We start from the raw sequence: 17,523 nt of genomic DNA, 5'->3' as shown, positions 1-17,523 counted from the left end.
TATATTTCACTGTGTGCAATCTTATTCTAATAGGTATCGATCATTCTGCTTTCAATCTGTCAAATTATAAGGCTGTTACCTCCAAATTGACATACGCAGTCATCTCAGTACCAAAATCTATGACTAACAAGACACTTTTAATTTTGAAATGATCAATTTCCTCCCACCATAGTGGCAAAATACAAACTGCACCTGCATATGGGATAGGCATTTCCAAGCGTATTCGGTATGCATGAGGTTGCTGCTGTTATTAATTTTTTGTTTATTGTCACCAGTGTCAGAGCAAAAAGTTGATGAACCAGCGTTATGTCTGACGTGACTCGGTACCTATACATTGTGTCATTGTGCTTTTGTGTTATGGTAGATTTTTGTATTCCTAAATTTGGTTTTTGCTTATGTGATTTGTCTATTTGCCTTTTTGCTTTTCTTTGTTGACATATTTGTTTTTTTTATAGTGATTACCTTCCACGACCTAAGTATTAACAGGCTAATGATCGCTTGTGATCGCTGAATAAGAACTTATCAGATCATTCTGCCGCCGATGCTCCCTTAATTCTTTGATGGTGCCTGACATTCTTCTACAATACAAAAAATGCGCACCTATATATGATATCCCGATTATATTCGTTACTGACATGAGTTTCATGACCATCTTAAATATTTTCTCTGACATCATATAATAATTCTTACTGACGGGTTTTTATATATGTTACATGGACTTGGAATCAGCATGTAATGAACATCTTTCTTATGAGAATAATCTATTTTGTACGCTAGTGGTTCAGTAAGGGTGTTAATGAAGTTCAAGAACTGTGACTACCATTCGTTTGATATCTCTGAGCTTTTGATTTTGCCATTTGATAAGTAACTTTCCGTGTTCAATTTTCCTGGGAGTTTTTTTGTTATTCTTATCATTATTCTATCCGCTTCTAAAATTTAATGTCATGCTGAAAGCCAGACTTCAGTTTTTCCAGCGAAGAATTTGTTAAATAATTGACATTGCAACACTACTGATTCTCACTTTTACGTGTCTATGTATATTGGCGTTTGTTTTTGTAGCAGTTCCATATTTCTGTTGTTCATTTTCCTTAATTGATTTTGTTTTTAGTTATTTGTTTCCTCTTATAGTTGTAAATTTCCCTCTGTTTTTGGTTGCCATCCGGAGTCGTTTCGGTTATATTGATTTATGATTATTGAACCGCAGTATACTACTATTGCCTTTATTTATCGAGGATTTGAAGGAATTTAAAAAACCGTCTCGGAAGTAAACTTTTTGTAATATTTACAGCATACAAAAGATCTGTTATAAAATCTTTCAGACAGTAAGAAAGGGTTACCATGATAGAGATAGAAAGGTTCATATCGACCATAGACAACGGAAGGCAGGTTCACATCGACCATACATAACGATAATACGGTGAAAATCAACCATACATAACGATAATATGGTTAATATCAACCATACATAATGATAATACGGTTAATATAAACCATATATAACGATAATACGGTGAAAACCAACCATACATAACGATAATACGGTTAATATCAACCATACATAACGATAAGACGGTTAATATCAACCATACATAACGATAAGACGGTTAATATCAACCATACATAACGATAAGACGGTTAATATCAACCATACATAACGATAAGACGGTTAATATCAACCATACATAACGATAATACGGTTAATATCAACCATACATAACGATAAGACGGTTAATATCAACCATACATAACGATAAGACGGTTAATATCAACCATACATAACGATAAGACGGTTAATATCAACCATACATAACGATAATACGGTTAATATCAACCATACATAACGATAATACAGTTAATATCAACCATACATAACGATAAGATGGTTAATATCAACCATACATAACGATAAGACGGTGAATATCAACCATACATAACGATAATACGGTGAAAATCAACCATACATAACGATAATACGGTTAATATCAACCATACATAACGATAAGACGGTTAATATCAACCATACATAACGATAATACGGTTAATATCAACCATACATAACGATAATACGGTTAATATAAACCATACATAACGATAATACGGCTACATAACGATAAGACGGTTAATATCAACCATACATAATGATAATACGGTTAATATAAACCATATATAACGATAATACGGTGAAAACCAACCATACATAACGATAATACGGTTAATATCAACCATACATAACGATAATACAGTTAATATCAACCATACATAACGATAATACGGTTAATATCAACCATACATAACGATAAGACGGTTAATATCAACCATACATAACGATAATACGGTTAACATCAACCATACATAACGATAAGATGGTTAATATCAACCATACATAACGATAACACAGTTAATATCAACCATACATAAGGATAATACGGTTAATATCAACCATACATAACGATAAGATGGTTAATATCAACCATACATAACGATAAGATGGTTAATATCAACCATACATAACGATAAGATGGTTAATATCAACCATACATAACGATAAGATGGTTAATATCAACCATACATAACGATAAGATGGTTAATATCAACCATACATAACGATAAGATGGTTAATATCAACCATACATAACGATAAGATGGTTAATATCAACCATACATAACGATAATACAGTTAATATCAACCAAAAGAGTATAATACTTTTTTGTATTTTATTTAATTTAGTAACCACCAACCAACATCAAAGAACCATATATAGGGATCACTGTTCCTCCTGTTTTTTCAACATATAACTTCTGTCAACTTAATATCTTGGATATTTGGTATATTAACACATACACTTTTATTCAGTTGGTTAATAAATGTATTAAGAAATGGGTGTTTTTATAATGGCTCTGTTATATGTCCTCGGTCAGTAATTATGGCCTCGGATGTCTGTAATGGCCCTCGGCGTTGCCTCGGGCCATTACAGACTTCCTCGACCATTATAACAGACCTTGGACATATAACAGGGCCATTATGAAAACACCCATTCATTAATACTATAATATCAACCATACATAACAATAATACAGTTAATATCAACCATACATAACGATAAGACGGTTAATATCAACCATACATAACGATAAGATGGTTAATATCAACCATACATAACGATAATACGGTTAATATCAACCATACATAACGATAATACAGTTAATATCAACCATACATAACGATAAGACGGTTAATATCAACCATACATAACGATAAGACGGTTAATATCAACCATACATAACGATAAGACGGTTAATATCAACCATACATAACGATAAGACGGTTAATATCAACCATACATAACGATAAGACGGTTAATATCGACCATACATAACAAAAACATATACAAAAAGGCAACAGTTGTTTTTGCTTATGTCCTTGGTCTATATGTCATTTTGTGCTTCTTTATTCAATATTTGTTTGTTTTTATAATGATTAAAATTATTTTTGACATATTTACCCATAATGTCTACTTGTTTTGTTCACATATTATTGTCAAAATAATAGTATTTGATGCGACTGTCATACAAGTGAGAGGTTTTAAAAACAGGTTTAATCCACCATTTTTTATATAAGAAAATGCACGTACCGTGAAAGGAAAATGACAGTTGATATTCATTCGTTTGATGTCTTTGAGCTTTTGATTTTGCCATTTGATTAGGGACTTATCTTTTTGATTTTTCCGCAGTATTTTTGTGATTTTACTTTTTACCGGTACTAAAAACCATAAACCGATTGAGAATAAAAAAAAATCTGATTACAAAGTAAAACCGAGGGGAACACATCAATTCTAAGAAGAAAACACATTTTCCACAATACTCCTCCCAACAATTTTCATGACAAAGATGATATCGAAAGGCATTTTTATGGAATATAACCGATAGGAAATAAAAATGAAAATGAAAATGACGAAGAAAATTCATGTTGTGTCACATATAAAAAGGAGAAGATTGTCAATCCTGATTATTTCAAATTTATTTTTCTATCCATTAGATATCTTAATTGTATTTTTTAGAGTAACATGCAGAATGAAAACTGGTCTGTCCAGAACTTCTTCAAAATGTTAGAGGACCAAAGCAAACAAGTACCGAATGATGCACGGCAAAGCAGGTACTGCAAATATATTACAAAATTTGCTTCTCATTTTGGCAAAGAGTGGTGTATGGTAGTGGGGAGCACGGCAGAAAAAACGAGGCTGCGGTCAAACATGAACGAAGGCGACTTTGACTACCTGATTATATCAGGGGTTTCCATACCCGTAGATGCTTTAGAACATAGAGAGGATCTACCTTGTTTTGTTCACGTCAGAGGTGACAAATTTAAACATTCGTTTACCCACAATTTGGTAAACGGGAAATACATCCACAGTCGTATTCTAAAAGAAGTCGATAGAGAGGCTTTTAAAATAATGTGCGGTCTGTTGCAGGTATTTACAGTGCCACTTGTTTCTAAGGGGTTACATTATAATCGTGTCGGCATCAACCGTGACGCTAAACCTGGCATGTGCGAAGAACATTATGTTGGCTTCCAGATGGTTGGGGGAGCTAATGAAGAAATATATATAAGAAACCAGGATACAGACATTAGAGCTACGAAAAAATATTTCCAATCGGTAATGGATTTAAGTGATTTATCTCCAAGTATGAAATCTCTTCTTAACAACCTTCTAACCGTACTTGCTGAAATAAAACCACACAACAAGTCTGGTACTGCCATGTATCAAACCTTCGCTGGTTTAATAGAGGCAGTCAATTCTGATAATGCAGTACACGATGTAGCCAAGCTGACGTCTTTTCATCCAAAGGGCACAGAGGCAAACGACAGACATTACATTGAGGATTCATCTGGCAAAAATGTATTCCGGATTAAATTTAATTATAAATCCAGCAATGATTTCATCGCTGCATTTCCTCTTGAGGGAAAACTGAAATGTCTGGAAGAATGGCGAGTTCGGATACTTACCAGCGACAAAGTTCTGTGGCCGAGTGCGGAAGCTGTGGAAAAAATCTTCCAGTCGGAGGTGTACGTTGTAGCTAAACCGGCAATTGTCAACCCTTCTGCCGACGTCGATTTTTGTCTCGGCTTCAATCAAGCCGAAATTATCCTAGCTTCAAACCTTAGTTCTGAACAAAGATTATGTTTCCTACTTCTTAAATCCCTCCAGCAAGGATACCTTAAACATTATGTTTCAGTACTAACCACGTTTCACTGGAAAACTGCCTTTTACCATCAGTGTGGACAAATCGATCCTGCTCTCTTTGATCGTCATTCTACAATATTATTAGCCCTTGTAAGTGTTTTATCCTACATGATAGAGTGCTTAGACAAAAGATATCTCAAGCACTATTTCCTAGAGAGCAATCTAATAGCTCATAGTACTGAGACAGAAGCCAATGAAATCAAAGGGAAGATCACAGACATTATTGAAACCCCAGAAGCAGCTCTCCGAGTGTATTTCCATATGAATAAAGAATGTAAAAACTCAAAACAAGAAGAAGAGATATCTATGAAAGAAATGGAAGAAATAAAAACACGGATGAATAATCCGTTCAATGAAAAACAAAGTGACACAATAATCAGCTTGATGTCCGATTTGCAGAAAGCAACCACCAGTGACGATTCTAAACTCACACAAGCTATTGGGAATACGTTATATATGGTTATTGAGGAGGAAACAGATATTCCGTTTGTAAGACCAGACACCACACAGCAGCAATGTAGCCTCAATGATCTCTTGGTACAGGCTACTATATATACCACAACAAGCTTTTCCTCAAAGAATGAGAAGAAAAAGGCACTAAAAGACTTAAAGGCAAAGGCGTTTTCCACGGTACTTTCTTCTTTTCGTTTTAAGTGAGCTTGACGTTGTTTTGTATTATTTTGGTTATGAGATATACGTAATGTTTATCAATTTATGAATTACATTTAGCCTTTTTAATTTCTTAAGAAGGTATGAATATGTTATTATACGACAGGGCCCCATTCAATGTTACAATTAATCAGTCATCTACCTTTCTATATCTAATTCTGTGATATAGCTTAGCATTGCATTCCTTAAGTAAAAACACTTTGTCGCATGTAAATATGGCACACGATGTAAGCATATACAAAATACAATAACACACGATCATAGAAATAAATAACAAAAACTGAAATGAAATATTTTAATAATTACTATACTTTAAAATACTTTATGTAACTTTGAAACTAATGAAGATATACCTGTTAGTACCTTTATTTAAGCCAATCAACCTGCACATTGTCCTTGGTATATTTTTTATATTAATTTCATTAATTATCACATGTTGCAAATAAACTCATCATAGATACCAGGACTAAATTTTGTATAAACGCCAGACGCGCGTTTCGTCTACAAAAGACTCATCAGTGACGCTCGAATCCAAAAAAGTTAAAAAGGCCTAATAAAGTACGAAGTTGAAGAGCATTGAGTACCAAAATTCCTAAAAGTTTTGCCAAATCCAGCTTAGTTAATCTATGCCTGAGGTAGAAAAGCCTTAATATTTCAAAAATTCAAAATTTTGTAAACAGTTAATTTATAAATATAACCATATCAATGATAATTCATGTCAGCACACAAAGTGCTAACTACTGGGCTGGGGATACCCTATGGGAAATAAATCTCCACCAGCACTGTTATGGATCCAGTGGTTGTAATAAACTCATCATAGATACCAGGACTACATTTTGTATATACGCCAGACGCGCGTTTCGTCTACAAAAGACTCATCAGTGACGCTCGAATCCAAAAAAGTTTAAAAGGCCAAATAAAGTACAAAGTTGAAGAGCATTAAGTACCAAAATTCCTAAAAGTTTTGCCAAATCCAGCTTAGGTTATCTATGCCTGAGGTAGAAAAGCCTTAGTATTTCAAAAATTCAAAATTTTGTAAACAGTTAATTTATAAATATAACCATATCAATGATAATTCATGTCAGCACAAAAAGTGCTAACTACTGGGCTGGTGATACCCTCGGGGAAATAAATCTCCACCAGCAGTGGCATCGACCCAGTGGTTGTAAATAAACTCATCATAGATACCAGGACTAAATTTTGTATATACGCCAGACGCGCGTTTCGTCTACAAAAGACTCATCAGTGACTCTCGAATCAAAAAAAGTTTAAAAGGCCAATGATACTGATGAGTTACATTCCTAAGAATTAAATAAAATTACTAAGAAGTCATATCTTACTTATTTTATAGGATTATTATATGTTTCAATTTCCATAATTAATATGAATAATAAAAATCACTATCCAGGTCTCACGACACATTTTAAAGCATTGAATCCTCGCCTTATCAATCTCAATCAATATCACGAGAAAAGCATCAATATAAAAAGGAAGATGTGGTATGATTGCCAATGAGACAACTGTCCACAAGAAACCAAAATAACACAAAAATTAACAACTATAGGTCACCGTACGGCCTTCAACAATGAGCAAAGCCCATACCACATAGTCAAGCAAGAAACATTATTGTCCCCTAAAAACAACCAATCAATTAAAATACAAAAAATATATATAATATCGGTATAATGGTCAATAGATTACAACAATACTATCAAAACAAAAGTAAAAGTAGATGTACCACATCAAAGATTTCTCAGTTTCTGATATCAAATTTTTGCGGGGAGTAAATTTTTGTATGTTTTTTTTTTGCGGATAGAACAAAATCGCTTTAATAAATTCCGCCATTTTAAAAGTGCACATTCACCAGAGGGACAGTCAAACTCATAAATCGAAATAAACTGACAACGCCATGGCTAAAAATGAAAAAGACAAAAAGACAAACAATAGTACACATGAAACATCATAGAAAACTAAAGAATAAGCAACATGAACCCTACCAAAAACTAGGTATTGATAAAAGTTTTGAATCTGCCGAAAAAATAACCGTAAAAATATTTTGTATACCTTATTCAATGAAAATCGCGAAATGTTACACCCGCGAAATCAACCCGCTATACGGTATGTAACCAGTTGATTTGGATGTCATACTATTCCACATTTATTAAATTGGCGGCTGAGTGCGGTCGCATTTTATAACGTATTGAACAACAAAAGACTTCATGATGTATAAATCAAAACAAATTAAACTTGTAGAAATTTTTCATTAAATGAAATAAATTGTTTGGGGACTTTAAATAGTCGACTTTCGTCTAACATACAGAAGACGCAAAACAATTTGACAACAATATAATGTTATAGTATGTAGAATGGTAGGTAGTTCCATATAAATAAAAGTTATATTATTTCGTACCATATCAAAATTTAACTCTACGATATCGTACTGGGTGCATGAAATAGCTATCAAAGGTACCAGGATTATAATTTAGTACGCCAGACGCGCGTTTCGTCTATATAAGACTCATCAGTGACGCTCATATCAAAATATTTATAAAGCCATTTATATATTCGAAAAAGCATGGGAGTATTAGTATGGAATTTAATTTTATGATATAAATGGTAAACAATATATTCATACAGATGGAACGAAAATGTATACATTATAAATATCTATATGATTCGAAATGGTATACATTATAATATCCCATATGATACGAAATGGTATACATTATCATATCCCATATGATACGAAATAGTCATGGTACGAAATGGTTATGATACTAAATGTTTTTTTGTTATCGTACTAAATGAGTGGTACTATAATGTTTTTATATTTAAAACAGTTTATAAGGTAAAAATTTCGATTATTTAAATTTTTCCTGAGTAAAATATCTGATGACTCAGTCTGCTCTACACGAACATAGCACATTACTGGTAGATGATACTCATATACAAAGATGCAATACTGTGACACAATGATATCTCTAATATTTTCCCGTCTAGCTCGTAATATACTCACCACCGCATTAGACCCATCATAATACTTACTTTCTTGATTAGATACATAACCATAGACAAAGATTTTGTTACCAATACAAATAATTGAAATAAAGTATTAAAACATTTACAAGAATGATATATAATTGTCGAAAAATACTTGTGTCAAAACAAAAAGCCTAGTTAACTTTAAGGTGACAAAATATAAGAATAAGAAAAGGTATTTGTATTCCATGAGATTTGCAAAGGAAAAGCTGCCTTCTTTTTGAAGTTATAATCGAAGAGTTATGAAATGTCGTTCTTGTACCCTTATTTGATGCATCTGGGACATGTCTAATTCGCTGACGAAGTCGATAAGTTTTACACAAAATACATTAGCTGCTGGAAAAGAGGGGCGAAAGATATCAGAGGGATATTCAAACTCATAGATCGAAAATGAACTGACAATGCCATGGCTAAAAAAAGATAAACACAAACAGACAAATAATAGTACCTAAGTGACAACATAAAAGAATGAAGGCTAAGCAACACGAATCATACCAAAAACTTGGGGTACTCTCAGGTGCTCCGGAAGGGCAAGCAGATCCTGCTCTACATGTGACACCCATCGTGTTATTACAAATCTGGTAAATAGTCCATGTCGGTATGTCACATTCTTGAAAAGGGAACAGAATTGTAGTTATGACATAAGGAGCATATCCAATATCATCTGTGAAACGAATATTCCATAACTGTCAACCAACTCCTGATGGCTTCGATGAAATTTAAGAAGACATGCTTTCAACTTCACCATTTATAACTCTTAGTTTAATAGCTTCCTTTTGAGCAGCAACACTCTATCAAGGAAATTATGATAGAAATTACAGGCCCGGGAATATCGTATCAATTATATATATGGCAGTGTGCGGATTGATATTTAAGTCTTAATGCACGTATATTTTTGTTGATTTTATGTTAACTTTTGAATTACTTTTTGGTGGATGCTAGTACTCTCAGTATTGTGCATTTGTGTCGTTTGTGTTTATGATTAACTGGAAGGGCTGTTGGTTTTCTAGCTTGAATTTGTTTAATATGTGTTATTTTGGGCCTTTCGTACCTTACTGGGAAGTAGTTAAATTCTGCATTATGTGTTCTCTTGTAGAGAGCTGTCGCTATTGTAATAACATATTTTCTTATCTTAATAACTAAGAAACATTTCATTAAAATTTTTTTTTAAATATTTATTCAATAAAATCAATATAGCCATATTTGTTTAAAAAACAGATTTTGTTTTTGTAACCGATTTTTTGAAAAAAAATTATTATGGATTTAAATTTGATGGGCTGTGATGTAATGTGATAACCTCTTTCTACTGCAAATCGTATCTTTAATTGCAATCGGATTTTGTAATGATTCCCAAAAAAATCATATTACGCGCGTTTAAGTAAAAGATCATATTCATACATTTTGTAAATTGTTTCTTCATTAACCAAGTGGAGATATGAAACTATTATGATAAAACAATACTGTTCCTCGATTTAAAACTAGCAGTGGATCGATGCATATAGATTCTTACATTGATACAAGTGGATTATCGAATTAATACAAATAGTTGAATTATCAAAAGTCCGAACCCTGGCGTTGTCGTAAAAATCTATAGTTTAACTATCGTCATTGGATAAATCCGATAATCCACGAGTACAGTTGTAAGAAACGGTTTGTTTGATGATTAAAAAATATTTTTTTATTTTTTGTTAAATAAAAATCCCCTTCGAGTGCTTTCCACATTTCATAAAGTTGTCAATTTGATTAGCATATTTTGCTTCATTCAGTGACCTGATTTAGGTTTCGACCCTTAACCTCTTCCAATTATCTTCTGATATCACCGGCAACCACACGTTGACTAAATTTGTTTTTTAAACAATGCGTACAGAAAGGTACGAATTGTCAAAGAATTATAGAACACTTATTTCAGATTATATAAAATCCAGCGCTTTTTACTCACCTAAAATGAATATTAGGAATGAAAGGACAATAGACAAACACATGATCCAAGATAAACAAAGTTGAACGGCAAAATAGCTGACTATACAAAATTGTTGAACAAATCAATAAGTAGATCAACATTCAATGTGATTAGGAAATAAGATATATATACTTACATCGTAAATCATCACAATAACAAACCAACAAATTATTTCTGTTATTTTTATTTTAATATGGAAGAATATGACTCTGTTTCCGATAATTATATATCTCATTCGATTGAAGGTAGAGAAGTTTTTCTATCCTGAATAAAAAAAAAGAAGATGTGGTATAATTGCCGAAGAGACATGACATGAAGTGGTTGTAAGCAATTATAGGCAACCGTACGACTTAAAGAGAGACACACAAATACGTAATAGTTGGCTTTAAAAGGCCCAGACAGGACAAATATGAAACCATTCGGTCAATAGAGTAAACTACCAGATAACAAAACAATTTACGAAAACTAAATATGACAGAAATGAACAAATGAGAACCACTGAACTGCAGGCTGCTGACTTGGGACAGACATACAAGCAGGTGGTAGGGTTAAACATTTCTGAAGACGCCCACCCTCCCCTAGAATGCAGAGTTCTGTTACAGTAGAAGACAGTGGTCTTATTGTTGTCGTCAAAGATTTCTAGAAAAGATTGTGGGAACTTCAGCTCGTAAAAGAATGGTTTTTTTTCTAATCAATACATATATCAAAGGATATTCTAGAACCATATTGATTAGGACATTCTCCTCCCTTAAGTCACCAAAAAAAAAAAAACGGAGTACACTAGTTCTGAACTCCACTGTAGTCAAACCAACTATATACTTCACAATATTCAGATGCCAATTGATTATATAAATGTTTTGCAGGAACGCTCACTTTGTGATCTGAATTACCAAAAGTACAGTGTTATATATTGCACAATAATTAAAACTGTTCAGGTACTTTATATACTTTTTATAATATCAAATGTCTACTAAACATGACAATCGTACATCTAAACATAGACCTTCAGCCGGTAATTCTAGACTAAATGTCACGAACTTAAGCTGTTAATACTAAATTTCATCCAAGAGACTTTGTAATGAAAATGAATAAGAACTCATTTCAAATAGTTACACCTACATACAATTAGTAGGAATAAAACTGTAAAACTAGCAAGATGTATTTACACTTAATTCTAGTAATATGTTTCCTTTATAGACCATTTTAGAGGAAATGCATTTTCAACCAAAATGAAAAAAAAAAACATCTTATAAATATTAGAATTGGATACGAATTTATATCTTAATGTCTATTTTCAGATTTTGATGTGTTGTATGATGATTAATTAGCAATTTCATTAAAGCTGCTATGTTGTTTTTTTTTCTGAAACCTTTTGGTTATTTTGACTAAATGCTAAATTAAAAGTATACATATATGCTGTTCAGTTCAGGTGCATTTTTAGTATGACACTAGTTTCTGTGCGCGCACTATGTCTTGAACTATAACTATTATCAGCTAATTGTACACTCAATGGTTTGGAAGTCAAGCACTTAATTTGTTTTGAAAATGATAAAAATAGAAAAGTAGTTTTATTAAAAATCAATCTGTTAAATGAACACATCGTCATGCTTGACGCACCTGAAAACGGAGCGAGTGGATCTCTCTCTGGTATTAATACTAAGCAATGAAAAATTGGAAACAATAACTATCAGTGGGTAATATCTCGGAAACTCCTTGTTCAGCAGCAGTGCTATCGATACAATGGTATAAAAGTTCAGAAAATCGCGTAAGAATAACCATGGAAACAGATAGTTTGAAGTCAAAGATATCCTTTTGCATTGGTTGTGTCAAAAACTAAAATAATGTATAATAAGGCCAGTTTATATTGAACCACTTGTGATAGTTCAATGATAATAACTATGCATTTGTGCAAGTGTTAATGGTCACATGTTATATCCCAACGTAATATTAAGACCTGCTTACTCTGTATATTGTTTTTTGACTTTTTTGTTGACATTTTTCTTTGTCATGAGTTTTAAACCTTTTGGGGTCCTCAATGCTCAGCACGTTCGAAGTTTTTTTTTATTCGAACGTCAAGGATACAGTGGAGATCACTTCTTACCTCTCATTTTAACTGTCAGAATAATCTTTCATAGAACTGTTTTAAACTGTCCTAGAACAGTTCTACCCTGAAGTGTTCTAAGTAGAAATGTCCGAATCAGTTCTAGGTAGAACTGATCAAATGTCAGGATCAGTTCTATAGTAGAGTTGTCTTAAAAGAGGGACGAAAGATACCAGAGGGACAGTCAAACGCATTAATAGTAGAAAATAAACTGACAACGCCATGGCTTAAAATGAAAAGGACAAACAGACAAACAATAGTACACACGACACAACATAGAAAACTAAAGAATAAACAAGAGTCCCACCAAAATCTAGGGGTGATCTCAGGTGCTCCGGAAGGGTAAGCAGATGCTGCTCCACATGTGGCACCCGTCGTGTTGCTTATGAGATGTGAAATCCGGTAAATATTCTAATTGGGTAGGTCACATTTATGAAAGGGAAGGGGATTGTAGTTACGACGTAAGGAACATATCCGATATCATTTGTGAAACGGTTATTCTATAACAGTCAACCAACTCGTGATGGCGTCTGTCAAATTTACGAAGAGATTATTTCAACTTTACCATCTGGAACTCTTGATTTAATAGATTCCTTGTGCGCAACAACCCTCTATCAAGAAAATCATAATAGGAAATGCAAGCACAGGAATATCGTATCAATTGATAGATACATACACCGTATACAGGTGCTGCTAGAATGTTGCTACTTAGAAATGGAAAGTTTACAATTGGAAAGCTGAAATCATCTCTTTTGTCGTAAAGTTTTCAATCGACCCTCATTGTCAATTTCTAGATGTAAGTCAAGATATAAGGCCGACTTAACTGTATCTGGTGTATACTTTACCTCTAGTTCAATGGGTAGATGCGTTCGACATAGTCACCAAATTTTGAATTATTTAGTGAAAGAACATCATCTTTATAGTGGAAAGTAGAGTTAAAGGATATTGCTAACTTCTTATCTTTCTTCATAAGAAGTTCCTGTATGAAGTCAGCTTCATAATAATAAAGAAACAATTCGACAAGATGAGGGGCACAATTCGTTCCCATAAACTGTTCTAGGTAGAACTATCCAAATCAGTTCTATCCGTAGAACTGTCAGTAGAACTGACTAAATCAGTTTTAACCGTAGAAGTGTCAGCAGAACTGACAAAACCTGTCAGAATAGTACAACAGTTCTAAATGACATCACTGCAGTAAGGGCATCTTAGAATTTAGAAAAATAACTTTACTGTGTAGCAGATTCTCTATATTTATTTGTCCAGTACAAAATTCGGCGCGGATAAAAAGTTTACCCAACACATCGGAAAAATATTTCATATGATTGGATATAAACATTATTATTTACGTTGCTTCGTTCTCCGTTTTTAACAGTCTCTTCCTAAATATAACTCTATGCATTTAATACATGGAATTTAAATCGTAATTTACATTGTTTGCCTTGGATTTACATTGAATTTCATGATTTGAGATTTTGTTTTGCCAAATGTTCAAACGAAAATTGTACAGTGTATATATAGGGATACTAATGAAATGCATGTTGTATAAGTATGTCAAGTATGTTCATGTGTACCATCTCGTCAGTCCAGACAAACTTATCCATAACGAATAGAAATGATATCTGGGAGTCTGGGACGTCCGAAAAAATACACTCGATCTGAACAAGAATGAAATATTTGGCCCCGGACGTTAGGCTACTAACAATATCAATCATTCTACAAAATATATTAACAGTAAGTTATTCGAAGAAGGGAACTTCGCATACATGTACCTATTATTTTAAAATATACGAATCAGTTATGTGAGTTTTGGATGATGCCGTTAAATAGTTTTGCCACGCACCACTAACAGTTCATTTTTATGGATACAGAGAGGACATAATGGCACTCTTAAAAGATATGGACAAAATGCTGTAGTCATGGTAGTAGTTGTGGTCCAATATTTGTGTTAACCGAGTGTAAATATGTTACAGTTTTCGGTTGATGTGGTCAAATAACTTTGTTAAACGAGTCAGTCTGAAAAATCAAAACTACTGAACTTTGTTTACGATTCAATATTTTGAATAAAAAGAGGACATGCTGGTACTAAAAATTGATGGGATAATTTTTTTGCAGTCATTGTGTTTCCAACATTGCTGTCAATTGTTATATACAATCTATCCAGATATAAACATATAAGTGATATACTATTTGGCTAATAAGATTTAATGGCAAACGATACAGTTTTGATCCCGTACATTGTATTTACATTTTGATAAAAAAAATTCCATATAGACTTCTTTTTGCCTGATTAAATCAAATATTTAATAAAAAAATATACCTTCATGTGCTACTTTTTTCAGTAAAAAGAGGTAGAAATTTTGTATATTTGCTCAAAATTCGGATTTGTGACCGTATTTTCTTTTTCGAAAGAAAGACATTACTTTTTTTGTTTTAAAAGATAAACACAAATTGTTTTTTGTTAAATAATTTGTAATTTCTGTATTTTGTAAGTATACTAAACATTTATGCATTTTTCATTCAGAAATAACTCATATTTATCAATGGTCATGAATTGAGAAAAAAAAACCCGACATTATTTGCTGTATATTTATCAAAATTAAAAAAATTGCACAAGTTTTGTTTTCATGAAAATTGGCACACATAATCTTCTTACGTAATCAAACCAAATAGCATTTTAAAAAAGAGGGGTCCATGAACTCCTGTTCAAGTTAAATAAGTTTGAATGATAATAACATTCAATAACTGAATCTTTTCCCGATAAGTCATAGTTTGACGTCGCAAAAATAACAATTTACATTAGCAACGTCATTACCTCCGCGGTAACTGTATCGTATGCCCTTAAATGCAATATGGTCAGTTTTGGTTGATGCGGACAACTAATCATGTTATACAAGTCAGTTAGAGGTATGAAATCTACTGAAATTTGTTTACGATTCAATTTTTTGAATAAGAAGAGACATGCTGGTACTCTAAATTGAAATTTGTTTGTAGTCATTGTGTCCCAGTACCAGTATTGCTGTAATTTGTATATTACAGTCTCTCTTGACCTTGAATTATAGCTAAATTACTGTACAGCTATAAAGATTTCATAAAAAAGAGCAATTATGGCCAGTTTTTGGTTAATGCTGTTAAAATACTTTGTTTAACGAGTCAGTCTGAGGTATGAAAACTACTGATATTTGTTTACGATCCAATATTTTGAATGAAAAGAGGACATGCTGGTACTATAAATTGATGCAAATAAAATTATGTAGTCATTGTTTTCCAATATTGCTGTCATTTGTATTTTACAATCCCTTCTGATATAAAAAATATAAGTGATTTACTATGCGGCTTATAAGATTTACATTATGAAGTGCAAAGATGGTTCGTTTTGGTTGATGCGGACACATAATTTTGTTACATTAGTCAGTCTGCGATATCAAAACTACTGACATTTGTTAACGATTCAATATTTTGAATAAAAAAAGGATATTGCTTGCACTATGTATTGATGCCAGCATAATTTTGTAGTCATTGTGTTCCAGTATTGCTGACATTTGTATTATACAATCCATCCTTACATACAAATATTACTGATTTACTACGCGACTATAAGATTTACAAACAAAATAAGAGCAGATGTGGTCAATTTTGGTTGATGCGGTCAAAAAATTGTGTTTAACGAGTCAGTCTGAGGTATGAAAACTACTGATATTTGTTCACGATTCAATATTTTGAATGAAAAGAGGACATGCTGGCACTATACACTGATTCAAATAAAATGTTGTAATCATTGCTTTCCAATATTGCTATCATTTATATCATACAATCCATCCTTGCCTAAAATATAACTGTATTACTGTGCGGCTACATATATATAGATTTACATGATGAAGTGCTAATATGGTCAGTTTTAGTTTAAGCATATTTATTTTGGTTGATCGGGAAACAAGTTATTACATTTGGTAAATGAGGTTAAATAATTGTGTTATACAAGTCATCCTGAAAAGAAATCCTCGCTAAAAATTCCGGTCGACCTCCTACGCGCCCATTAGTAGTTAAAGATTTGATTTCATTTAACAAAGTAATGTATGACCTTCAGATACGGCAATATACCAAACTGGTCAATATTAATCATTCATGTAATTTGCTCCATGGGTATTTGCAGAACTTCAACGGAGGCAATTTCTTGGCATGAAAACAATTCAATCGAGAACTAACAGCCTAATCAATGTTAAAAAAAACGAACGAAAAACAAATATGTAACACATAAAAAAAGACAACCAGTGAATTGCAGGCTCATGACTTGGGACAGGCACATACATATAGAAAGTGGCGGGTTAAACATGTTGTCGTAATTAAAAATCTGAAATAGACCGTAAAATAGCAAAACCTCTGTATAAATCACCTATTGTGCCGAAGCTGGCAAATTAGCGACAAGAAGGCTATTTTGCCGGAGCCGGGAAAATAGCCACGGCCTTATATTTAAGACAAAGATTTCTTAAAACTTATAAATCAATTCCAGCCGT

General features: G+C 32.8%; 1 protein-coding gene and 1 long non-coding RNA gene across 2 annotated transcripts in view; both read left to right on the top strand.

Moving 5' to 3' along the window:
- LOC143075489 (uncharacterized) overlaps positions 1 to 17,523 on the top strand; it is a 391,914-nt gene that overhangs the window by 107,422 nt on the left and 266,969 nt on the right. The window lies entirely within an intron of this gene.
- On the top strand, positions 4,064 to 6,383 carry LOC143075480 (uncharacterized). Its single transcript, XM_076250910.1, has one exon. The coding sequence runs from the start codon at positions 4,065 to 4,067 to the stop codon at positions 5,898 to 5,900; it is 1,836 nt and encodes a 611-aa protein (XP_076107025.1). The 5' UTR covers position 4,064; the 3' UTR covers positions 5,901 to 6,383.

Source organism: Mytilus galloprovincialis, chromosome 5 (assembly GCF_965363235.1).
Source record: "Mytilus galloprovincialis chromosome 5, xbMytGall1.hap1.1, whole genome shotgun sequence".
Classification (NCBI taxonomy): domain Eukaryota; kingdom Metazoa; phylum Mollusca; class Bivalvia; order Mytilida; family Mytilidae; genus Mytilus; species Mytilus galloprovincialis.
Note: the sequence above shows the minus strand (reverse complement) of the source record. Positions and strands in the feature narration are given on the sequence as shown.